We start from the raw sequence: 27,079 nt of genomic DNA on the forward strand, positions 1-27,079 counted from the left end.
ATTAGGCGTAGGATTAGCATGGGATTTGCAATCTGTGTCCGTTCGGTTAGCGTGGCAAAAGGCTCCAAAGGGGTTTGGCGTTCTATTTTAGCTACATTATCCATTCTATTAACATTTTCTTTGCTTTTTTTGTATGCTGCAAATTGGGTAATTTTGTTAATTTTTTTTTGCTTTATTTTTGTTTCGCTTAAAATAAACACAGTTAAATGTTAAATTTAAATTAATTTCTGCTGCAGGGTTTCTGCATATCCTGCATATAACTGATACTTATTTTTTATTATTCTGCTGATTTTTTTCAATAAATAATCTGGTGTATTTAAAGTATATTATTTGAGCAATACATTTTTGGACCGTTCCTTGTGAATAAAAAAGTATATTATTTGCTTTTTTTTATTTCATGTTTTTTTTTGTTTTTTCCTATTCCATATCCTGCGTTAACTGATACTTTTTTTATTTTGTTGATGGTTTACTTTCATATAATAAAATAGTGTAGTTATAGTGTATTTGTATTTATTTTCCTATTTTTATATCTTTTAATTCATGTTTTTACATGATGTAATATTTTGAAAACTTTTTAAATTGTTTTGTAATTTTTTTTAAGTATAATTTTGTTTAGAGCACAGTTTTATATAGTAAAGTTTTAGACACTAGTTATTAGGAACAGAATTTGAATGTAGTTTGGAATCAAATAATATGAAAATAAAACACTTTAATTATAAGTAAACCAGCACATAATCCTACTTGCAAAATAAATTTAAGTAGTGGAGAAAGTAAAAACTCAATTATTTAAATAAAATGCAAAAAATAGATAAAAAATAAACGAAAATAAAGGACATAAGCAGAACAGACTTTAAATAAAGTAAAAATAACAGACAAAAGCGAAGCATTTAACCAATTGTTTAGTTTGCAAAGAAAATAGTAAAACATAAAAAACGAAAAAAGAATATAAGAAAGCAAAAAACTAAAATGAAATAAAACCAAACAAGAGCAGCAAAAAGACAGCAATTGCTACAAATGAAAACAAAAATAGAACAAATAGTAACAGAGCATTCAGATTCGCCAAACATTTCTATTGCTTCCTCTAGCTTCGTAGGGGCTTAGGGGGGCGGGGGTGGTGAGCATCGAAGCAAACCAATGCTGCTGCTCCTGCTGCTGCACGCACGCAGCGAGGTTGGTGATGTTTGCTTCCTCTTCCCTTATTCACCCTCCCACACCACACCTAGCCCCCTCTCCCTTTCTCTATGCTGCCCCGTTCCATCGCAATGGCAACTCAAACGCAAGGTAGCAGCAGCAGCAGCAGCGCATTGTTTCTTCCATCTCACTCACTCACTGCCACTCTCTCTCTCTCCCTCAATCACACTCTCTTCCACCGGTTACCCTACACACACCGCGCTGCTGCTGCGTACCAAGAAGGGGGAATGATTGTACCGTGCGCGCACTGTTTGTCATTAGCCGGGTGTGTGTGCGCTGGTATTGGTGTGTATGTATGACGGTCGTATTTGTAGCAATTTTTATATATTCATGCTGCCCGCAGCTTGCCACCGTGCTCGATTGAAGCGGGAAAGGGGTCGAGGGGGAGAGGGAAGATGAATACGGAAACCAGCGTGCGCGCGCGCTCGCCTCAATCTTCCTCTTTACCCCCTTTTTTTTCGTTTCACTCACACACACACACACACACACACAAGCACCGCATCAAAAACCGCGCGCACACACCAACCCTTACGCTTGTGTATTCGAGCAGCAGTGCGCTCAGGAGTGTTTAATAGCTCACTCGAGGCTGTGTTGGTGCGGATAAGGTATAGAGAGATAAATCGGACCCGAGCGTGTGTATGGAAAAGTGTGGATTTTTTTCCTCCCTGGCTGCGCCTGCTGCTGTTTTTCGCTGCCAAGCCGATTGGCAACACACATTCTACTGTAACACCCCATCTCGCTCGCTCGCTCGCACACTGTGTTAAAGCGGTTGCTTCATTGGACCGGTCAGAGAGTGAGAGAGAGAAGGGTAAGAAAAATATTTCAGAACGCCACACACACTCACACGGTGATGCTCTCGATCAATTTTTCCCATCTTCTGGGGTCGTTTGCTTTCTTTTGGGTGTTTTTTTTTTGTCCTTCTTTCCCTTTTTCACCCCCCAGTTCGGGCTACAACACAGATCCGGGATTTTGGGTCCCGCGCCGGCTACCCTCTCTCGTTTGGTTGCTTTTTTTCTTTCCTTACACTGTTCTTCGCTTTACGCTCTCTATACAAGCGCGTTTATATTGCTAATACATATAGCGAGACTGTGTGTGTGTGTGCAGGTTGCAATATATAGCCGTATATAAACGTTTTATTTCCCTCCAACACCACTGTCTGTGTGTGTGTATTGTGTATCTTCCCGCATCTTTGATTTTGTTTCTTCTTCTTTTGCTGTTGTCGCGTGCTCGTTTGACGTGTATATCGGCTGTACCGTTCATATTTTTTTTGTCCTGCTTTTTGCTGCCTTTTCGTTTGACACAAGGTGTACGCGGGGCTACGTTTCACTGTCTCTGTGTGTATGTGTATGCGTGATTGAGTTTTTGAGATTAATCGTTCTCTGTGTAGCCCCAACGATGTAATGAAGAAAAATGTCCCTTTTGGAAGTGGTGTTCGCAACGAAATGTGTAGCTGAAAGCGCATTTCGAGCGACTTCTATGTGCGGATGTGTGTGTTGGTGATTAAGGGCTGGATGAATATAAAAAACCCTCTCCTATACACACACACACACCGGTTAGTGCTGTACTCGCGGTTTGATGAACAATAAAAAGCGCATGATTGGTGTAGGTGGAGGAGAGCGAATGGTCGTCGTCGTGATGCAATCGTGTGTACTACTACCAACACCACCACTACAACGGTGCGATGCTGCTGCTGCTGCCACAAACGCCATACACACAGGTTGGTAACACACAATAGAAATTGTAAGGGAGAAAATCATTCTCGGAAGCGACGTCGCTTTTTTTTTTGTTGCTGCTCTGTCGCTCTCTCCGCTATGAACTAGAAAAGGACAGAGTGTATGTGTGTGAGTCGTAAGCAAAACCCCACAAAATTGTGGTTATAATTTGAAGCCAAAAATGGTATTTTTTTTAATGCATAGTAGTACGATGTGTAGTTTTGTAGTGGAAAACGACTACTCGCTCCGTTCGATTGTGTTGACGCCTGAAATTTTTAGTGAAATTCGATTAATTCACCCGCACACACACACACACACACACACATACCCAGCGAGCGACGTAATGAGGCTAAGAGGTAAATATGTCACACACACACCCATACCGAGAGCTGACAGTGGCGGGATGGTAGTGTGCGTACGCGTGCTCAATATAATCGCGCACTGCTCGCTTGCGATTGGCTGTCCCTGTCTTTCGCTTGCTCGCTCCGTGCGCTGCTGTCTCAAGCTGCTGGCGATTGGGTTTAATTGTTGGCGATGTGACGGATGTGTGCGATTGGTTTTTGGAGTTGCTTTTGCAGAGTGGTTTTGCTTTTGTAAAATGGAAATTTCCAAGAAAATGTACACTTTTGTTGACGCTAATGGGGGGTGAGTAAATATTGCCAATAAAATGTTTTGATCTGTCACATTGAGGCCGGTCTTTCGGAGAGGGCTGCTTTGGATGTGTGCGTAATGGCAGTGCGTTCCCAGGCTCAGGGTTGTCCAACTCGATTTCTTTTGTATTTGGGAGGGTGATTTTCGTTTCATTTGTTTTTTTGTTATTTATTTTCATTTTACTTTTTGCAAATTGTCTTCATTCGCCTATTTATTTGGTAATGTTGTTTTTATTTTTTTGATACAGAAGTGTTATTATTTTCTTGATTTGTCAATTATTTATTAACATTCACATTATTTACAAAAAAGGTGTTTTATGTGTTTAATAGAATGATGTACTAGTTGATGGAAAGGGAAATAAGGAACTCTTTAATTTATTGAATTTGGCTGTCACAGGATTAGCGAATTTTTTATTTGAATATTTTTTTTGAAATCAAATAACGCATTATTTAAGCAATGTGGTAAAGTCGTGCCTTCTGAATAATAAAAACGCATGTTTCTTTGTATCACCACTGCAGGTGATTTGTCAATACGATCTATTGATTCTGTCTGAAAAAAGTGAGAATCATATGTAAAAACAAATATATACGCTAGTCGATATTTTAGCATTTCATAGTTTAAATGGCTGTAGAATTAAATCTTCTCTCTTTTGGTGTATGATAAGCCATATTCTGATTAAAACTGAATGAAGCATAGCAAAAATAACAATATTTCACGTTTAATTTCACTCGATATCTAACCTGGGCTGCAGGGGCTTTAGAATATGTCGTGTCCGATACCCGACATAATCGAATGGATCTCTCCGAAGGGCCTTGATAAAAACCGATCAAAGATATCAAACATTTTCAAATATACCAACAAAATCAGTGAAGTAGTTCAGTTGTATTTAATGAACGAAATGCATTTTTCAAATATTTTTCGGTTTAATCTTTAGCGATAATTCGTGATAAAAATGAGCTTAGGCAGTGTAATTCGGGAGACGATGTTTCAAAAGTTAAAATGAAATAAAAACGTTATTTTCAATTTTTGATCAGAAACTTTTATAAACTACAGTCAGAATTCTATAGTTGAACGCTTTTTAGTTGGCGTGCTTTTTACTTGAACGCTCGATAATTGGCTGACAGTTTAATTGAAAAGCGTACTTTTGTATGGCAAAATCAGATTTTGACAAATTCACAAAAATCCCATGGCCTGCCGAGAAAACTATTCTGATATTTTTTGTATGGAAAAACGTGCCTACTAAAAAGCACATTTTCGATAGTTGGCAGGGAATCGAAGTTCAACCAGTGAGTTCGAACTGTATAATGAAAACGATGGGTTTCGGATAGAGCTTAGGTCGTTCCACAGCTTTTACGCGCAGACTGTATTTTAAAAATGTTATTCACATTCTTATCAGGCTAGCTAAACTGAAGAATAATATACAGAAGAAGTAAATGGCTAAATAAACTCCTTTTAGATTACGACGATAGATTCGATTAAAAATATATTACTCCTATATAAGGCTACAAAATCCTCTAATCAAATAAACAAAACAATCCAAATATTTAAGCACAATTAAAACGTACAAAAAAGTGTCACCCCCCATCAAAGCATGCGGCGCACTCCGGTTTGACAGCACTGCCAGGGGCCACACTGCCACACGTCCGCCGCTGCCCCGGACACAGGTAGAAGCGAACCTCTGCTCTTCTCCCCTACCCTCCGGAGCAGTCAAAGAGCGACGGAATAATACCGAGCCGTTAGGTAGTGTTCGTGCGCCGAATCCGCGCAGCCTTCGCTTTACTCGCATCACAACGACGGAAGTGTGCAGAAGGTATCTTGTCGTCGTCCAGCAGAGTAGCAGCGACAGCAGCAGCAGCATCGACAGCAGCAGTAGCAGCAGCCGCAAAAAACGGTGTGTGTGAAAGAGCGACGTCCAGCTGCGTTTTTATCCGGCGGGATTGTGCTATTTGCTGTTTGTGAGATATTTTGTTCACTCCATTTGGCAAGACCACCATATTTTCCTGCTTCTGGTTTTTTTTTCTGTATTCCACGTGAGATGAACAATGTGAGTTTAACGCGTGGTGTTTGGCGTGTGTGTTGTGTGGCAGCAGTACAATGGCGAGTGTGTGTAAAATTGAAGTGGCGACGAAAAGGAAAGAAACAAAAAACAGCCAGCGCTGTGTGTGGTGTGTGATGACACTGCTGAGGGAACTGTGGAGCTCCTCTGGTGTGGTGTGTGTACACATTTATTGCGTGCAAAAGTCAACGAACAGAGCAGCGGCAGTGTTGTGTGGATGGAAAGAAAAAAAAAGGCAATTAGGCACCGCTTTTTTCGGCGTTCATGATGTGTTTGTTTGAAAAACTGTTGTGTTTGTTCGCGAATGATGAAGCAAGATTGTGTTAGCAAGAGAGAGAGAAAGATGGTTGTCGTATAAAATTGTTTAGTTCAATGTCTGCTGCAGGGTACAACCTCTCGCTGGATCCATACTTTTCCATGTGCGCTTGCAGAAAAATGAAAGACAGCCGCCAAAATTTTCCTTCCAAAAATGAGGCATTCAGCAGCAAAGCAGTGTCTATATTTTCAATATTTAGATTTTTACCGTGTGTATTTTTTTATTTGTTTGGTAATTCAGAAAAGAATGAACAGTACGACGGAGAACACACTCGAAATGGGGGAAAAAGAAAGAACGAAAAAAGGTTGAAGCCAACAGCCTGCTTTGCCTGCCCCGGTCGCCTGCGTTTTCGGTTTTCCATTTGGTTGAACCCCTACTGCTGCGATTTATTGGTGCCGTCTCTTTCCCTCCTGCTCAGCACACTTCCACTGAGCCAAGCACAACCACACACGCGTACACGTACACGTACACTCACCACTACGAAAGCGTAAAGATGCACATACGTGTCTATTTTGAAGTGAAACATTAGGCGGCCCTTACATGCGTATGTGTTTGTGCTTCTTTCGTTGTGTGTGTGTGCCGTGTCAGCGGTAATTATTATCAACAATTAGGTTGCGAGATGCACCAACACAAATGCTCACCATGGCAACAACAAAACAGGGCCCTATATACATACACAACGATGGAAGGGACAGTGCGTGGGGTAGTGTGAAGCGCAGCCATTATTGTGCGTGTGTTTGTGTGTATTTTTTGTCTCTGTTTCTATTGAGCTTCGATACGTCAAGCAGCAGCAGCAGTGCGTAGATGCATGCAAGGGTGTGTTAGTGTGGGCGAAGCGTCTTTTTTTTGTTTCTTTTCTGTGTGTGTGGTGGAAAGAGACACTAATCGCGCACTGTTTTTGTGTGCGAGCGTGTGAGTGTGTATGTGTGCTCTGGTTGAAGCAGCGGGCAGCAGCATTTTTTTTTTCGCTTTTCTATTATTTCCGAATGACGTTTGTTATTCTTTTTGGTGTGTGACGTGAAGCGCGCGCGCCTTCGGGGAAAAGGTATTGGAATTCGTGTGCGGCGCACAATATCATCGGAGAACGATATCATCCTCCACCACACACACACACTAACGACGCAAATGTGGAATGATTGTGTGTGTGCGAGTCTGTGGTGTATGGCGAAAAAATAATATACAAAATAGTGCATATTTTTGGTTTGCCCTTATCTTCGTCTTCGAAATGAAAACTTCACGAAAAGCAACAAAACATGGTGTAATGTGTTGGGACGGATTATTGTCAAGGATTATTGCCTTCAAAGAATAATAATTAAATAAAATGTAACCAACTATAATCGAACATATTGTATTTTTTCTCTTTTTTTGCAGCCATTTGACTTCCCGTTGAATGTTGTTGAGCCCATCAGGACGTTTGTACGCGTGTGTTAGTGTTATTTGTAAAAGGAAAGGAAAGGAAACAGAAAAAAAGGTGGAATCTACCGTAACCGTTGTGTGTGTGTTTGTGTGCGTGCGGTTAAACAATCGGCAAACCAATAGAAGAAGGAAGAGTTTCATTCACCCATCCTCATCATCATCGACTGGAAAGTGAGCGGTGTATTGTATGTAGGTGTTTCCCTCTGAGAGTGTGTGTGCGTGCGCGTGAGAGTGAGCGAATCTCACGAGAGCAAAAGAGTGAGAAGGAAAAAGCGTCTGCATGTGTGTCGGTGTGTGTAGCGCAGTGTATAGCAGGCCGTGTGCGTTGATTGCTATCGGTCAAAATCGATCCTAATCGGTCCCTGCGTCGTTTCGTCTCGTCGTATCGTCCCTCAGGACGCAACCGTGTGCGTGTGTGTGTGTTTGTGACGCGCGTTTGTGTGTCCTGTTCTGGGCTGGTGTGCTGTGTGAAGTGATTGTAGTAGAGCCGGAAGCCAACAACACAACCACGGAGAGTGAGCGTGTGTTTGTTGACATGTTGTTGCAGTAAGGAAAAGGATCTGGCCAATTCCCCTCCATCCACAGCCCCGATCTGAAGAGAGTAACACAACTAACACACACACACACAGGCACGGGAGGTGCGATTGTTTCGGATTGTGTGTTGTTGTTGTGTGCCAAGCACCGAGCGGGAGGGCGGCAAGAAAGTGCCAACGGTGGGGCCACCCAGCTGATCGTCGGTAGTGTGAGGATACCAAAAACCTCCGTGTATGCGTGTGTGTGCGCGCGCGTGCTAGTGTGAGATTGTTTGGTGACACAGCTCGCCGTGTGTGACGGTGCATCGTTTGAACGGAGAAAGAAGAAGAAGATTGCGACCAAACGGATACCACGGCAAACAACAACAACTACTACTAATATATCTTAAAGACACCAAACCGTACCACTCCCCTCCCCATCCATCCCACCCACGCTTAAAGGAGGCAGCACGGAGCGTACGGGGAGCATCCTTACCACCCTCACCTTCACCACCACCATCATTGCGCTTTGGTGAAGATGTACGCGAAAGGCAAAGGGACGGCGGTGCCGTCAGATGCACAAGCTAGGGAAAAGTGAGTATTTAATGTGTTTTTCTCCTTCTTATTTTACTAGTTTTTCTTCAAACTTTTTGTTGATTGTATTGACACAGTTAGATCTCTTGAAATAACGTAGTTTTCTTTTACTTTACCTTGTACGGTAACTTCTTCTTCTTTTGACTCAAGGCCTGCTTGTACCACTGCTTGTGGGCATGGCTTTCAGTGACTTATTGATCCCCCCATAGCAGGATAGTCAGTATGGCTACGTATGGCGGGCACGGTCCATTTGGGGCCTGAACCCATGACGGGCATGTTATTAAGTCGTACGAGTTGACGTATGGTCACTACTTGAGTGGGAATCGAAATAGGCGCTGACATTTCATCTTTGATATTCAAATTGAACGTTAGTTCTATGTGTTCAAACTCAAAGAACTGCTGTTCAGAAGCAAAGACGAAGTCCTGTTTTTTAAACACGAATTATGCAATCAAAATTTTAATTATTGTAAATAAGAAAAAACAATCGTTGTTCAGATTCTGATATTCTGATGTTCTGATATCATGCCTCTTCTGTCCTTTTTTGAAAACGTGAAAAAGTCACGAAATAAGTGAAACGTTGGGAGTCAAAACTAAATTCGTCTCAATTTAGGATCTTCAATGTATCCAAAAAATGACAATAATTTTGTATTAAAATGCCTGATATGTCGTTCGATCATGAATAGCACAAATTTGGTTACTTTTGCTGATGAAGTACTCGCACATACATTTCCTAAAAGTCTGTAACTTTAAGGAAGATCGCCAGATAACTCCAACTAGTGATTTGTGGACTCAGCCATGATTCTGATCCGACTCTGGCTATAGTTAGTCCGACTCCGGAACCAAAATCGGAACCACTAGTTCCACTAAACTCGTCCAGTAGCTTGGAGTCGTCCAGAGCCGACAGAAGTCGAAGTCTTTTAGAGTCGTTCAGAGTCGATTGGAGTCAACTGGATCCGTCCGGTGCAATGTTCTTGTGATCGGGAATTCCATTTCGTTGTGTTTTGTCTTTCATTTTGCGTGTGCATTTCGGGTACAGGCCGTTTTTTTCGAAGACCGACTACCGGTGACTCCGTACGACTTCCACTCCGAACGACACCTTGTGAGTCCAGGTGACTCCGGGCGACTCCAGACCATTCGGAAATACTTTGGATAATGCTGGGTGGAACTACCTTCCGGAGTCGGATCTTATTCGGATCTCCCGATTATTGCCAACTTTACCTATCTCTAACTCCAACAACAAATTGGATAATACTTGAGAGAGTATCTAAGGGTTGTTCTTGGAGACTTTTTTAAGATTTTTTGATGTTTTTTTTAAATAGTAAGTTCGTATCATTACATATTGTTGGTTTTAGTATTTTTTTTCACGATTCATTGACAATTTATCAATGTTTTGGGTCCAAATTGTCGTGAAACTGTCAAAAACCCAAGAATCTCTGTATAATTTCCTAGATCAATTCCATGTATTTGGACCTAAAAGATCCATTTTGAAATTATAGAGAAATCTAATATTTTTTTGGTATATTGGTTCAATTCTATCTTTTGATCTATCATTTTATCTCTAAATCGTGTAGTTCCTGTTAGTTGTAATACACTTGAAAACATGATCATCCTTCCATAATCGTTAATTAAGACCCAGAAAAGGACACCCCACTTAACTTATAATTTATGTATTTCATATTTTTATGTCCTACAAGATATCGTCCTGAAGGAAAAACACGTTTTTAAATAGCTCCAGTCGTAGCTCGTAAACCCTCACAGTCTCTCCAGCCAGCGAAAGGGCGCGCGTTTGCGTCAAGATTTATGGCAAATCATTCCCTTTGTTAGTTCGATCGTCGTTCCATCTTTACCGTGTGTGCCGAGACAGAAGACACGCAGAAACACATAAAAAGCACACACTGCAGGGGGATGTGTGTGCAAGAACTTCTCATCGACCATCACACACTCACACACGATTCACTCCTATCATTAACCGCGCGCGCATATTCCTCAACCTTGAACGTCTGGTTGATTTTCTTGCCTTCCTTTTTCGTTACTTCTTTTGCGGGTCCCTCTCTTTCTCTCTGTGTGCACGTATGCTTGAATGATCTGTTCCGTCGATCGTTGCTGCTGGTGCTGTGCTGCTTTCTGGTGGGGTGTGTACGCGATCGTATCATGTCGTCGTTTTTTTAACCTCTTCAAAAAATCCGTACAATGTTGAAGGAAGGTGTTTGAATGTCCATTTTATTGGCGTACGCGGGCATTTTCCAATAATGAGGTCTTACGAAGGTTCGGTTTTGTTTTTACATGGATTGAGGAATTCAAATGATGTTTGCCAAAACACCCGATATTGGGTTTGGACCTGCCAAACCATGTGCCGTATCGGTTATGACAAGAAAGAGCTTTTGAAACATATCTGTAGTTATTTTTGTTTTATGTCCATTATAAATATTCAGTAAAATTTATACTATACTATAAAGTAAAGCTAGTATCGAATGAGATGTCTAAAATCATACCCCATTTTTTTTGTTTGGAAAATTGACGTGTAACAATGGTTTTATTTTCATTTGCTTATATGGGAATATGGGGCAATATGGGCATGATATGCAGCTGAATTATGATTTAAATTTTTTTCTTTGTACACAATTAATCTTTCATCATTCTGTGCTTTTACTGTTCGTCTATGAAGGAACATGATCACAATCCTTACAAAATGCAAGTCAGTGTTTCTCTTGTTTTAGCGCATCTAAGCTCTAAGCTCGATCTCCCAGTTTTGCTCCAGTCGAAGCATTGTTTGGGGGATTTTACGATACTAGCCTTCTTATTTTGTGAAGGCGGCATATTGTATGCTCCTATGCAAGGTTGTTCCATATCCACAGCGATGTCTGACGTTTTTGGATTAGAAAGCATCTCTGTCTCTATCTTTTCTTTATACTAGTCAGTTTCATTTAACGGAGTTTGACAGTTGACGACTGAAATCATGCCAACACTCCATAGATAATCATGCGACAAGCTTTCTTAAGGCTTTATATTTAGATTCTATCAGCCTGAAAATAATGTTAACAATCGTCGAATGGTTGTCGCTGGCTCGATGAGGTTAGGTTCACACAAAATTTGGCACTAACTCACCTATTTTTGTCTTTAAGACGGTAGTAAATCGTTAATAAATTACAAAAATTAACGTAATGTCTGAAACTGTGTGCTTCAAATTTATCAAATCTGAAGTTCAGCAGTTAATAATTTCATTGATAGAATATAAAATGCAATCATTTCTTTGCCAATGTAGAAAATTGCAATGAAGTGTAAAAAGTTGGCGTGTATTTTCAGGTGTAAACAATGGCTTTAGTATCCATTAAATTTCCTTTTTTTTACAAAAAAAAAAACAACTAAACTACTCGGTTTTTGTAGTGTTTTCATCATTTCAAACTACAGTTATCATAATTCTGCTCAAGTACCTTGTAAATCTATCATGATTATTACAAGAGTAAAAAAAATTAGAGACTTAGAGACAAAAATTGATGCATTCAGTCAAACATTGTTTGAAAAATATTATAACTCATTTCATATGGCGGAACGCGCAATTGTCCAACTGGGCATGGAAAACACAACACAGATGATGAACATTGTTCTAATGACAGGTTGAAAGCTTTCTGGTTGGTGTCTTTCAATTTATCCCATCTCGTGCAATAATGCTTGAATAATCGGTGTCCATTTCGCCCCGTGTTCCCACTCTCTTCAAGATTGTATGATGGAATGAAATATTTTTTATTGAATATTTCAATTGATTATTATTAAATTGATATATTTTAGAACGAGTACATAAATTAGAGTATAGTTTACAATCAAAATTGAATCAGTTAGTAAATTCAGTAAAAAAAGTAGATGATTTACTCCAAAATAAGGTTCAAATAGTTGTACTCGGCTCAAGACGGGCTGCATTGAACAACCCCGCCGGTTCACCTTCTTCGCTTATGTGATTGGCGCCCAGAAGCAACCGTAATCCCTCTTCCTCTCTTCCCAGCTGTTTCGCGAGTGGTTTTAGTGGTAGCCGGCACCACCCACCCCCCATAGCTAGTTTCATGTGCGCATTATTGTCTGTATTTGTGGATCCTCTCCCTGGACGTCCTAAAAATATCCCTTCATTTCTTTCTTTTATTTTATTTCGCATTATTTCCATTTTCTCACTTCAACGGTCTCGTTCGTCCCTGTGGTCGCGCAAAAAAAAGTAATGACGTAGAAGATATGGCGCTGTAATGTGCGCACACACATACACACGTCCAACGGTGGCGGGTGATGGTGGTCGCTCTGTTCAGTTATTTTTTGTGTGTTTGTTACTGAAGGAATTTCCCTCGGACAGGGCGAAAATGGAAGATGGTATGTGGGAGTGGGATGAGAGGGAGGGAACGTATCACACGGCGGCGGGGTGGTGTGTTGTGTAACGGTCATGAGCCTACCTTTGCGTTTTGTTCGCCAAAACGTGTGTTTTGTAACCATCTCCTCGTGTTGGCAACCCAAAAGTCACATCACAGTCGGCGTGTGACACACACAAACACACTCACACGCGCGTTGAATGCGCTTGCCAACACTCCGGTTGGTCCTTGGCGAATGGCCATACGAGCAGATCTTAGACCTCGGACGAGCGTGTGTGTGTGGGGACAGCGGGGCGTTTGGGGCAGCTTAGAAAGGCGTTTTGTTTACATCGCGGCATTCACTGCAGCGAAAGAAACTCCTCCTTCCCCTGGCATCCCTCCTTGCATACGGATTGTGTTGTACATGGGAGTGTGTGGAAGGCACTTGTGTCTTGTCTTGCCGCCGCTCGCACGATGACGAAGACGCTTGGAACAGTGCGTGTTGTACTTCAGCCCAGTATCTCCCGCAAATGGCATGGATTGCAACATATTCGCTGTCACCCTCGCACGACGCAATATGTGCTCTTCGTCTCTTTCTCTCTCTCTCTCTTTAGCTCGGTCTGTCTCCGTTGGGTTGCCTGGACTGTGGACGAATGACGACGACGACGACGACGACCTCGGACCATATTGCGCTTGTTCGAATGTGCTCTCGACTATTCGGTGCGCGGCGGCAACACACACGACGGACAGCACCACTAGGCGCTGCTGGGGCTGTGTTGTTGGCCCCGAAGAGCGGCCCCGGAGTTTGCCGATTCTCGATCGATAAACAAACGCCTTCCCTTTCTGGCCACCCGTATCACTCACCACCCCAAAGACACACTCGTCACTGGCCACGATGTGAACGGACGGCCAAAACACGGTGATGCAGCTTTTGTTTTACTTACCTCTTTACCTTGAGGTCGGACTCTCTTCACTTCGGTCTCTCGTGGCTTCTTATTTTTTAAGCGCTTTAAATCTATTTGTTAAGAAGAACTCTGTTTCTATTTTGCAGAACTTTTCAGCGTGAAAGGGAATAGATTATTCCCTTTAGGCATTGTAATTTGGCATTTCTCATAGAATGAGCAGTTCAAATTCTGTAATTTACGAACTGCAACAAAAGTTCCATATACTAATAAGAGATTCCAAATCGTTTTACTACTACTCTTTTGTGATTCAATTCACTTCTATCTTACCATGAAGTCTTATGATTCACTATTTCGGAAAATGATCACTCCAAAGTCTAAGCTGCCTAGTGACTCAATGTGAATAAAATCGCAAAATTGCAAAACTTCGTATAAACTCTTTATGTTGAGTTGAATCCATATGCTGACTTGCAGGATTAAACTTTACAGACTGAGCGCACTGGGTCAGATGGGCACATCTCTCTGCAGGCAATCCTACTGATCGATGTGTATCGCCATTTTGAATTTTGACAGCTGTAGAGTTAAATAATTGCATTGCGCTTCCAGTCGTGTTCACCAAATTTTAGCTGTAAAGCATACATTTTTGCCTGTAATGCATCAATTTTGGACGGTGCGTATCAATTTTTACTCTAAGGCACTTATTTTTGTCTGAGGGTCATCAATTTTTGACTGTTGTATGAAATATTTCATCATTTTCACAAGCTATTTGAGTAGATATTTTGCAATAGTAATTTTACATCAGGTAAAAATACAAAAACCGTGTAATTTGATTGTTTCTTAAAAAAGATAAATAATTTTACAAATTCCAAAGCCGTTTTTGTACCTCAAAATACATGCCAACTTTTTTCATTTCGTTAAAACCTCCAAAAATGCCATTATAATTGTTATATTTTGAATTCTATCAATGAAATTATAATCCTTCAACTTCTGGATTGTGTAAATAAAGTGTTAAATTTAAACATGTGTATCGAACTTTTCAAAATTACAAACAATATATTTTGCTGAAACTTTTTGAGCTGAAAATGCAGTAATCCTCTCGGCAAAAAAAAACAGTTGTCTTAGTCATTCAGTTTAGTTGGACCCTCACCAAAATGTTAGCTCGTTTTCTGAAATCGGTGTAAAGCTATTCTGATTTTACTAATTGTTCAGAAATTGGTAGCGATTAAAAATTTACTCTTTTTTAGCACACTACGAACAACAAGTGGGCATCGTGTTCTAATTTGTTGTGGTATTCTGACAGACAGAACAATTTGACAGTATTTTTGATTGCTTCATTTTCAATAAAAATAACAAATAGCAAATATTAGTAATTTTAAATTTTCTTAAATCTCCTGGAATGCCTTTTTTTATTTGGTTAAAACATAAACGTATCCAGTATTTTGTTGTTGTGAAACTCATTAAAATAATGGCAAAAATTCTCAGATTTAGTATAATAAGTAATTACTGCCTCGTTTTCAACACAAAAAAAAAACTTAACTGAAACAGGATGATAAAACTTGCTGTGTGGAGTAACACAGTTTTGTATGCACCAAGAAGAATAACTTTGTGCTGTTGGTACTAGAGAATGTACTACGAAACCATTAGGTCTATTTTTCAAGTATGTTGATTACAGATACTTCTTATCTATGGTTCCGTATTACAAGTACAATTTTCAATGAATTTGCTCCAAAACTATGGTCATGATTGTTGTTGCTGTTAATGACACCTTAGAGTGGCCATGCTCGTCTTAAATAGGGCTATACCAGACTTAAATGTTCTGCTTTGCTCTTTTGAGCCAGTTTCGAAGAATAGAGCGTAAAACCATACGATCCTTTGGTAAGATTCGTTTGAACCGAATGACAGTGATGTCCCAAGGTCCCAAGCAGAGACCAGATCAGAGCAGAGTGTATATAATAATAAAAAGTGTAAGTGTCATTCCCAACGGAGGAGAGGGTTGATCTAGAAGAAAAATCAACCAACCACTCTTGGAATTGTTAAAACCGACACGTCCACACCATTAGACCTAACGGCCATCTTAATGATCGTCTGTCGACTCACCGGAAGCTTGACAATGTTTGAATAGCTTTGAGTAAAAATCAATTAATAGAGTAATGATCTTTTTAGTTTTCCTTTTTTGAGAGTTTTCTTCTAGGTTCAAACATTAACGCTTTGTACTGGTTAATAGGTAACTAGCATAGAATTAATGGGTTCTACAAAAGATTAAAATTGCCCTAATATCCAGTAAGTCGTCCACTGTTTCAAGCTCTCTTGTGAACTAGTTTATTTAAATATTTTAGTATTTTTCCCAAACTAATGCAATCGCTCTGTTGACCAAATTAAAGCGACTACTACACGCCCTATTTGCACGGTTCCCAGACTTTTAAGGTAATAATCAACCTGCCCGCAGAAGAAAAACCTGCTGGCTCCTGAAAAGTCCTGCCGAACGAAACTTTTCCGCCGCCGCCTGCGTGCGCGCGCGTGTGTGTGTGTGTAGTAACAGCAGCTTTTGATGGATCGATTTCCCGATTTTGATCGCACAGAGGAGAGGGAGGAGAATAGACACGAGTAGCAGCATGAGAGAACCTGCAGCGAATTGTTGAGGTGTGTGGGAACGGTTTCGGGAGGTCCTGGCTATCCCCATCTTTCTGCTCCCCTCCCACTTGTGTGAGAATCGATTCCCACCAGAGCATAAGCGCGCACACAATATTTTTGTATTCCTGCGTGTGTCCTCCCCTGCTGTCAAAGAAGAAATCTGTGATTGTGTACGCGCGCGACGCCCTGTGGTGTGTGTGTGTGTGTGTTCCTTCTACCATCCACCCTCAAGCCACCCACAGCACACACCACATGTGTATGCTTATTTGCCTGTGCGTTATTGAATAACCTTTCCTACTCGCGCGAGCCTGTGTCGAAAGATCTGTGGCGGGAGGGCCGTTGAATGAGCGAGCGAGCAGCATTTCAGGAGTCAGTCGGCACACCAATAAACCACCCCGTGCCCACCTTCTGCTCTACCTCATCTTTGTTAATTGTTGCCCCATCTGCTCGTCACCGGCCTCGGAAAAACTATGTCGTGGAACTCACATTTCCCGACGAGACAACCATGGGGTGTGTTGGGGTTAATGAGAGAAGGGAGCGAGCAACCTCCCAAAACACACATGCACACGAAACGGTGCGAGTGTGCTGGTGCTGCCGGTGAGTGACTGGAAGATACATAAATTATGCTGTAACTATCTTCACGCCAGTGTCCTTTTATGTACAGCGCCGTAGCAGGAGAGGGACTGGGCTGATTCTCGCCCACCAAAAAAAAAGGGCGTAAATGGACTCATCCTCCATTCTCGAGAAGGGTGGTATGGTCTAGTGCGCTTCTATGAGTATATACAAAGCTCTCAAGGTGTACATATATTACGCTCTGGGTATATAGCACAGACCTATGCTCCGCTCTCCTCTACGACACATCGAATCGTTTTCTCTCCGAATTTGTGAGAAGTTGAAGCTTTTTTATGGGGGTTGTGGTTTGGTGGAGAGAGCGAGATATGAGAGAAAACATCCTGGCATCCGTGCTCACAGACACATAGAGCGAGGATGCATCCTGACGAACGCTTGCACAAAGGACCACGGCACTGATCGCGGGGAGTTGAAAAAGGAACAGCATAGGAAAAGCAGGTTGGTGTTGAGAGTTCAGAAGTGATGCTCTTGCTCTCCTAGAGAAACGGAATGATGTACATGGGGTGCTTGTTGGGTAGGTTGGGAAGAGGAGTAGAGAGACCTACTCCCTAAAGGAAGAGTAGGGGAGCTGGACAAATATTTCTTTCGTTGGTTTTGTTGGATGTGGAGTTTGCAAAAGGAGAGCGAGAGACACATGGGATGTGCTGTTTGGACAACATCGTTTTGTCGACGTGATGTGGTGGTGCGTGGTGCTGCTAGTAGACAGAGCCAGCCGCCGCCACCACCGTCATCATCATCATCATCATCACCATTTCACCGTCGCCGGGAGGGGGACAGCTTTAATAAGAATGGTAACGAATTTTTCTTTTTAATGCAATTAAAGTTCGCGCTTGCGAAGATGCGTTTTTGGCGGCGGTGCGCGAAGAGCCCGTTTTATGAGCCGATTTTATTTGACGCTGTTTCTGATGGTGGCTGTTTGACCAAAGAAGGTACATGCAATTTTAGAAACGATTGTATTTTGAAATAGAAATTTTACTGTAAAGCTATGTTAATGGCAAAAAATTCGCATAGAAAATGTGTCGCTGCCATGACTGCTATCGCTGGTGAGATACCCCTTTTCAGGATTAAATGAAACAACTATCGAGAAAGAGAGAGAGAGAGAGAGATAAGTGTAGGGCGGGAATTTCCAGTTAGTGGTTGTTGTTGTTGCGAAACGTCAAAACAACTGATAAGATCCCCTTCCCTTCTCCTCTTCTCCTAATTACCAACATTATTTTGCACAGCTGGTTATTGTGGCGGTGGTGTGGTGGTGTTCCGGTCCGAGATTCGATTGTGCGGCGTAAGGAGAAGGTGAATTGCGGATTTGTTTAGACGGCAAAGCATTCCTTCCGTTGGATCATGCTTTTGCGCGAAAAGAACGAAAATTACGGTAATCATTCTCGGTAATCGGCCAACAGGAGGGCGCAACTAGAAAGGAAATAGGCTGGATTAATGATAAAGATGTGTGTAATGATGGCCCTGGGTTTCTAATTATTCATTAGCGAGGAATGCAGCGCAGTGAAGCTTATCATTCGAGATGAAAGTCGTTCTTGAATAGAAATGTTAGCTAGAATGGCTGTTTAAGTGAGCTCTTAAGGTCCATGTGCTCGCTTGATCACTTTAGTCTGCTTTAATTTGCGTAAGGATGAAATTTCTTTATTTGTGGTTTAGATTGCTTTCAAAATCAATTTTCATCTTTTGACAGTTCTCAGTCATTTTTACCATTTGTTTAACCAGACGACGGTTGATAGTGTCTGTGCTGTAAACAGAAGCATGCTGGTACATTTTAACGTAGCTCATAATTTGGTAGATTATATTCCTACAATGGAGACTTTTCGACGACAATTTGATAAACTTTTGATATGAGAAATGATCAATGTGAACCTCTTTTTTTGGCGTGATTTGAAATCTGAATAAAATAATCCTGAAAAATGTAGAAATGCTTCTTTTTGATTTTTATTTGAGCTTCATCGGCAATTCATTCGTCAATTTGATACATAGGTCCTAATGCATCGATTGGAACTGATCAGTCAAATGTTTACTGGTCACTAAAAACGGATTAATAACGCTCCAATTCAGTGGAGCCCTCGTGGTGCAGTGCTAAACCCATAGCTACTTGGTACTTGTTGCGTCACATGTCACAAGTTCAAGTCTCAATTTAATCTAATAGTGTGGTATTTCTCAGGACACTTTACACATTTTATCTTGTAATTCTCGATAAAACACACAATGATGAATTAAAACAACGCTATTTCATGCCACATTTCTATGACTTCAATTAACCTAACAATCCAGAAAGAGAACAACACACCGAGAGAAGAAAACATTTTGAAAGCACGTGCTTCTCTGCAACAAAACGGATGTGGAATTAATTATGCTAATAAGAATTATTGCATTCATTAAGTGCAGCGTGTGGACAAAATAAGGTTCATTATTCACGTTGATGGGTCACTTTACCCCGGACAATGATGATATGCGGGAGAGTGTCTCTGATTAATTCTAGCAAACAGATTTTCTGCCCGATTCCTTAGTAATGTGTGCACATACGATTCAATTGTAAATATTTGGTCTAAAGCTTAAAAACGATCATTAGCTTAATTAACGATTGTGCATTATTTAGCCCCATGCTAATCTAATATAGACTTCAAATACTCGTTTTGTCTAGCAAGATGTCCCCACACTGTTAGGTGTATGTCTCCGACCTTTTTTCCGCTCAAGGTCTCTGGCGCTGAATTGCGGCCAGTTGTCTTATCTGCTTTCCAAGCACACACACAATTACATGCACATGTCGAAATGAGTACGCAGCAACAGCGTTTGACGTTAAAGTTCGTAATGACGAGCGCGTGATTTGTGCGAGACTCACACGCTTGTGTGAGAAGCTTTGACGAGCGATGAAAGTGCAAGGGGTGGGTAGTGAAGGTACTTAATATCTTCTATGCTTGCGTTTAATAATGCTGATGTTGCTATTGGTTAGCCGTGGACGGTCCCGTCTTATCAATCCCGCTGCTGCGCGAGAGAGAAACAGAGAGAAGGCCTTCGCTGTGATAAGCAATAGCGGCGGCGCTCTCCCGCCCTCCCGGAACACCCTTCAGTCACCCCATATCCGGTAAAACCCCAAGATATGTGACGATGTTAAGACGAGGCATAGAATAATAAACAATTTGCTGTGGTCGATGTTATGAACGAACTTTTCTTGCTGCGGAGATGCAATTGCGTTGTTGTTGGTTGACTGTAAAATCTCTAAAATACGTCCAATTTTCAATGAAAATCGTTCAAAATGCTTGAAATTTGAATCTCTTTTATTACTAAATATTTTAACTAAAATAAACAACAGTATAGGAGAAAGCCTTGTGGGTTGTGTGGTTGAGCAACACCAATAGTCAACCCGTTGAAGGCCAAATTTGAACATTGAGCGTAAAAAATTTGCCCCATTTTTTATCGGTTCTGTGCAATCGGTTCGCAAGATAGCTGTGTTTCCTAGAAATATGGTTTTCGATGTATTTTTTTTCCAGTTAGTTTGCTTGTTTGCTGCATACATGTTGAAACCCAGTTCTCGGCTCCTCCAAATATGTTCGATCGTGCGGTTTTTTTTTTTGGATGAAGTTCACTGGATGCCGAGAGTTTCTTCTCCACTGTACGTGTGTTTGTGCATACATAGAAGCTTTTTATGTACGCTTGTGGGGGTTATAACAGTGTGTATGCACAGGTGAGAAGCAGCAGCAGTACCAACCGCCTCCAACAACGCGCACAAGAACACGCTCCGGTGGGGCCCAGACTGTGGCGCGAAAAATAAGACGCGAAAGCTTCTCGGATAGTGTGCAAAAATAAACCCATATTACGTATCGCCAATGGGGTACGTAAAACAAGCACAGCAGCAGCAGCAGCATCGAGTATCGAAATAAAAGCAAAAACCTTCCACCCGTCCGCCACCGCCGCCCCGTCACGCATCATCGTTCCGTAGATCGCCCAAAAACCTGTTTTACTTTTCTCTTTGCTGCTGCTGCTCCCTTCGTCTTGAGCGCGCGCGCGGCACGATGTCTTGCGTGTTCTTCTCCGGGTTTTGTTGGGAGATTGACTGGTTTCTTAGCGATGGTTTTTTGTTGCTGCTGCTGCTGCTGCTGCTGCTTGAGTATGACCGCTTTTTCTTGATGACCGATCGTCATTTTCATTGCGACGATCGCGCGCCACGTCCATTCCACCACCAAACTGAGTGTGGCTTCCTGGGGCCGATCATCTCGGGCTGATTTGCGATCCAGGCGCAGACTGCGATGTGATGGTAGAAGTGAAGTGGCTTAACGACGCGCGCGACTGTGAGCGGTAGACAACGTAACTCAAAATCTGGCGCATTTTAAGCTTAAGACTAGCGTCAGGGGTGGAGATTGTTTAGTCCAGCAGAGAGCGGTTGGTGATGAAATAAATGTAAAATGGTAAAATGACACATTTTTGGAGCATTTTTTTTGTTGGGTTAGAAACTACAATAAATGTTTTAAATGTAGTGCGTATACTTGTGAATGCATTTTTTTGTTTATCGAATGTACCAATTTTTATTTACATTTTTTGTTATTTATCCAACATTTTCATCAATTGTGACAAGCCTCATCTTCATTCAGATCAATGGGTATAAGGTGGATTATCATTATTATCGGCCATTAGCACTTCCTTTGCCGGTTGGTGAAATGGTCGAGCGTTTTGACAGCTCGGCATTGTATACAGATAGTCGCCGGATCGACTCCCGTGTAGTTTTGAGAAATTTGTTCTGCTTTTTTCCTTCCATACAAGTGTTGAACAATGGCAAGACCAAGAAGACAATTGTTGTTCATGCTTGTTGTTGTTATCATACATGCATACATGCATATGGCATACATGTGTATATGTGTGCGTATAATTAAGGAGGAAAGTATTTACTATTTTTGGGTGGATTTCAGGGCATAGTCGATTGTTTAAGCTCTGTTGTTTGGTATAAATTAATGTATGTAATGCCTTTTGAAATTGAAGCTTGTAGCATCATTAACATCATAATCATTAACAATTAAAACAATTAAAATAGATATCAATAAACTTATTCTTCTTTTTAATGTCAACGCCCAGTGGCAGTCACGTAACGGTCCATATACAGGTTTAATAAGACTTATTCCTACGAATGGGTCCGTATTCAAATAGAACCAAGACATCCGGCCTTTAGAGGAGCAGGCTGTCCTGACCAGTTCGAGACACTAACTAGCCAGAATGTGTTATTTTCCTCACCACAATGTAGTTCAGTCTTGATCTAACGTTTTTAATTATTTCCTGGATATGTTGAAATTGTCTCAATCTTCTTTTATAAAAAACATCCCTTGTCTCCCTGATCGATCATCATGGTCATTTCGAAAGAGTGTTTTTTGTTCCTGTACCCGAGCGATTGTCCTTCGCGATGTGCTGTCCAAAGAAGACGATGACAGTAAATCGTTCCGGCGAAGGAAGCCATCGTTCCATGGTTAGTGTACTGTGCTGCTCCGGATGCGGGTTGATGCGGCTCCTTCTCTGCCAACGTGTGATGGGTATTTCTCCTTTAATTGGGATTTTTTGAGCTGGAAAAGGGATTGATGATCATCCCACCTTCCCCTGTAGTACGAGGATTGTGTCTGGATGGCGACCCTCCGCAGGCAGGCACCAAAGCGCGTCCATCGATAATGTCTTATCCAGGTGTGGTGGTGATAGTGGTGCTGCATCACTTCCTTCCTCACCCAGAGACTTGACGCGAACTGCGTGAAACTGTGAGATAACGAAGGATAATTATGTATTGTTTTAATGCGTTGATTTCTGTTGATCTGCTGTAGCTAGCTTTCCGTAGCCACATCTCCCTTTCGTAACACTTTTCCGTAGTTGACTTACATCTTACTTTACCGACAGTTTAAGCGGCCGATTTCTCTCCAACCGTTCGATGTTTGACTAATTCTTTTCCGTTTTCTTTCTTCCCTCTCGCAGAATTGCACTTTATGTATATGAATATTTATTACACGTAGGAGCATCGAAAGCAGCACAAACATTCTTATCGGAGGTAAGTAAAGCAGCGGCGAAGAAGATGATGAGACACGGTGTGATGTGTGATCGTCGTGGCCGGCTCGTACATATGCTCTGGATTTTTGTGAAAGTCTCGTGCGTTTGATTGTGATCCAAATCCAAGCACAGAACAGTGACGGATGGCGACACATCTCGATGGTTGCTGCCATTTACCTCTTGATCCTTAATTTTTTTTTCGCTTTCTCTCTCTCTCTCTCTCTCTCTCTCTCTCTCTCTCTCTCTCTCTCTCTCTCTCTCTCTCTCTCTCTCTCCCTTCACATCAGATACGATGGGAGAAAAACATCACACTAGGCGAACCACCGGGCTTCCTGCATTCGTGGTGGTGTGTCTTCTGGGATCTCTACTGTGCGGCACCGGAGCGACGGGACACCTGCGAGCATTCATCCGAGGCCAAAGCATTTCATGACTACGTAAGTATATTTCGGGAGAAGTTAAGTTGCCACCTTCACGATCTACCGTTCTGATGCACACAGCACACAGCACACGGTGTTAGAATCTGTTGCCGGAGGGACTTGTCGGTAGTTGCAAGTTCCCGTCTTTTTAGGCCCGTTAGGAAGTTGTTCGTCAATAGTAACGTTTTCCATCCCGACCGGGCCCTTCGTTGTAGTCATTAATATTACACAGCGCTGTATGTGCTTTCTCGTTCATTCGTGCTACTACCTCTGTGCGGCGGCGGCGGTGATGATGGTGCTGGTCAACCGTTAGAAAGCTAGGAAAAGCGAACGAAAAACTGTAAATTTCTCCAATGCAAAGATGGATGTAACGGCGCGGTGTGAAATGAAAAAGATTGGAAATGGAGCGCGCCCGTCCGGCCGCCCGCGACGAGACACACATAGAGGATAGTGTGTGTGTATGTGTGTGTGAGAGAGAGAAAACGAGAGACTAAACACACAGAGGGAAACTATTATTGTGTTGTCGCGGTAGTGCAGCGATTTCGAAAGCCCACGAATAGTGTGTGCTCTCAGCCCTGCTGCACATCGGGAACGGTAGAGTTCATGTCGAGCTGCAATTGAGGTCATTTGGGTTGAAGAGATGACGACGACTGGTGTACTTGAGGATGAAAGCGTTCAAGAGAATGACGATAAGTTTTTGGAGATCCCCTTTGGAGGGCGACAGGCGAAATTTCAGTTTTCAAATACCTCTAGAGGTCTTCAATTGATGTCCAAGGGGTTTTGAGAGTAGTCCTGCGGATGGTTAAAAGATGGTTCAAATATTGTGGCATAACTTCTGAAATCGCCGGCCTGCGTGAGACAGAGCGCCAAAGGAACCTGTCCGAAACCGAAACTCATTGCTACTCTGGCCTGGCTTTCGTGGTCTGCCGAGATGTCCAATCGCGAACTTCTCTTTATTCCGGAAAATCAAAATTTAGGATCCAAATCTTCGATCGCGTGTGGTTAACGACATCCTTGAGAATTCAGCAATTATTTAAAAAAAATTCAACTTCCATTTTCCACAGCCACAGTCTTTCCCGTCTCGTTCTAACCATTTTCTGTGTTCTGTTACGCATTTTAGGGTTTCGTGAGTTCAGGGTACGGAGTGAACGGAATAGCACACAATGCCGGCCCGGCACCGAGCCCACTGGGACAGTTACCACCAAACGAAGGCATGCCCGGCGGCCCGATGGCACCTTCAGGCTTCTTTCCGGTAAGTTACCATCCTCCCTTCTCCACCCCTCCCCCCAGTCACCATTTCATGAGGGCCGGGGGGATTCATTCTACTCCATCCCACCACCACCACCACCACCACCACCATCCAGCCAACCACCAGCCACCCTATATCGTCGCCCGTTTGCGCGCGCCCGTTCACCATAACCATTTTCACGACATATGGAAAATACACAGACTCACTCACACACACACTATAATACCGCTATCATTCTTAGCAGGGTTGCAACACACTCCTAAGTGCAACATAGGTGGACCACATCCACACACATACACACATTACAAGAACTAAAACTGAAGAAGAAAAAGTCAAAATTAAATATCGTTACGATATGTGTGTGTTTTTTTTGTTGTTCGGGAGTCGCGTCTTTCCCGTTGTGTGCCATATGTGTGTGTATGTGTATGTGTTTGTGGCAAGGGATGATAACGGTGTGCTGCTGCAGAGTAATGTAGATCCCCCCTTGCAGTGTATGTGTGTTGCTTATTCGCTAAATCATATTTATGGTGTGGTCCAATATAACACTATCGGTTGCACCTATCGCTGCTTTTCATTTACTATTATTGCTATTAGAATCTACTATAGCGAGAGAGGGAGAGTGAGAAGGCGATTGGTCGTTTGCCTTTAGCACAATTGTATTGTACAGTGAAGGAAATTGCTCCCTGTTTCATATGCATGGTGTAGTGAAACCCGTTGTGTTGTGTTTAAATTTCCTATTTTACCTTTTTCGTTTTCATTGGCACGGTTAATTGATTGCATTTACCCATAAATTGGATAGTAGATAAGAAAAATGTACATTCTATTTAATGCGATTTCCACTAGAATTATATTGTAAATATCTCTTAAACTCGTATAGCTTTACACTTTCCTATTCAACATTTGAAATTTAATGAAGTGGAATCTTATTAGATACTTTTGTGTGTTATGTTTTGTTGTAAATACTGTTTCAATTGCAACAGTTGCAAAGCTTCGATATTAACTTCATCCTTCAAACGATTTATTTTTATACGAATGTCACTTTTGATTCACACGCATGCAAATTATTATGTTTGGTTGTTCTTTTTTGTTTTCCTATAATATTTTAATGTAGAGAGTTGCATTTTGTTTCGTTGATCTCCTCTCTCGGTGTGTTGTGTGGCTCTGTTTTGTTCTATTTTAGCAGTTGTGTTTGCATTTTCCACTGTGCGTGTGGTTTTCTGCCCGCTCACTGGTACGTCCATTACTTGTATTGATGCGTGTTTTATTAGTTTCCCTATTCTTCCCAACACCACCACCACCCACCCACCCACTACCTTCCCTCGCCCCTCTGTTTTGCGTGTTTCGTGTCTTTTTCTTTCTCTTTTCGTGAATGTGTGTCGTTATTACTGATTATTTTTGCAGAACTCCTCCATTAGGCCATCACAACCTTCACACCCTAGTAGTCAGCAGTCCCCACATCCACAGCCTCCAAACTCGCATGGACAATTGATGAGCGGTCAGGTTAGTATTTAAAAACAAAACAAAACAAAACAAACAAAAAAAAACTACGTCGAATGTCCTACTCCCAACCAGCCCTCTTCCCCGCTGCATCGTTCCCCGTCCTTTCTGACATTCATAAAAGGAACAGTGTCAGAGTAAAAAGAGATTGTCGTTTTGTCTCTCAATAAAAATTACGTTAAAATGGATATGTTAAAATTGGTCTAATATAAGACACTAAAAATAAACATAGAACAGGGGAGATATGACCGCAAAAGAAAACACATGCATGTGCACATCGGGGAAGCTGCCTCCTGGAAGGATTCCCTTTGGCCCGGGAGAGTAACGTAACCGCCAATTTGCAGACAATGCTTCGTCGTCCTATGCCCCTCACTTGGATTATCATAATTGCATTGGTACTAATTCACAAGAATCATTTTGTTGTGTAACATTGTACATTTCACCCCCCCCCCCCTCTCTTCCCTCATCTCATCATCGCATTGATCATATGGTGTGGTTATCCCATTTATTTATTTTTTTCCTGTGTACACAGTTTTGGTGTCTTGAAACCATCGCTAGAAACTGTTTTGGAATTCGTCCATTTGTTTGTTCGTTCAATGTGTATCGCTCGTTTTGTGTTGTGTTTAATCTGTATGTGTTTAACTGTTTCGTTGTTGAGAATGAATGATGCACAAATGTATGTGTGTTCCGTGTTCCGTGTTGTGCTGTGTCTATAAATGTTCAAACTATCTATCTATCTCTGTTCTTTGGTAGTAAACTAAGTATTTTCTACATTGACACACTCACACACACTCATACATATGCATATGAGTTCATTTTTCCAACTACTCCAAGCAAACATAAAAAAAAAACATAACTATCGTTACGTTGCGTTACGTTGCGTTACGTTACACTGCGTTGCGTTACGCTATAAAAATTAGTTGTCGTTTCCTTACCATTTTTTTTGCCTGCTTGTGTTTCCAGTGC

At 41.8% G+C, this 27,079-nt stretch overlaps 1 protein-coding gene across 10 annotated transcripts in view; it reads left to right on the forward strand.

The window, feature by feature from the left end:
• The first annotated feature begins 2,597 nt into the window (after nucleotides 1-2,597).
• LOC121600644 (single-stranded DNA-binding protein 3) overlaps nucleotides 2,598-27,079 on the forward strand; it is a 36,191-nt gene continuing 11,709 nt past the window's right edge. For 2 of the 10 annotated variants that reach the window (XM_041929442.1, XM_041929448.1), the window contains exons 1-6: nucleotides 5,205-5,445; nucleotides 7,298-8,448; nucleotides 22,880-22,952; nucleotides 23,239-23,385; nucleotides 24,488-24,619; nucleotides 26,018-26,116. In XM_041929442.1, coding sequence (XP_041785376.1) covers nucleotides 8,393-8,448; nucleotides 22,880-22,952; nucleotides 23,239-23,385; nucleotides 24,488-24,619; nucleotides 26,018-26,116 — 507 coding nt within the window. In that variant the 5' untranslated portion in view covers nucleotides 5,205-5,445; nucleotides 7,298-8,392. Of the gene's footprint in view, nucleotides 2,909-3,454; nucleotides 3,549-5,203; nucleotides 5,599-7,297; nucleotides 8,449-22,879; nucleotides 22,953-23,238; nucleotides 23,386-24,487; nucleotides 24,620-26,017; nucleotides 26,117-27,079 lie in introns of those variants that run through there. The other 8 variants (XM_041929449.1, XM_041929450.1, XM_041929446.1 and 5 more) reach the window with 7 other exon arrangements.

Source organism: Anopheles merus, chromosome 3L (genome assembly GCF_017562075.2).
Source record: "Anopheles merus strain MAF chromosome 3L, AmerM5.1, whole genome shotgun sequence".
Lineage (NCBI taxonomy): Eukaryota > Metazoa > Arthropoda > Insecta > Diptera > Culicidae > Anopheles > Anopheles merus.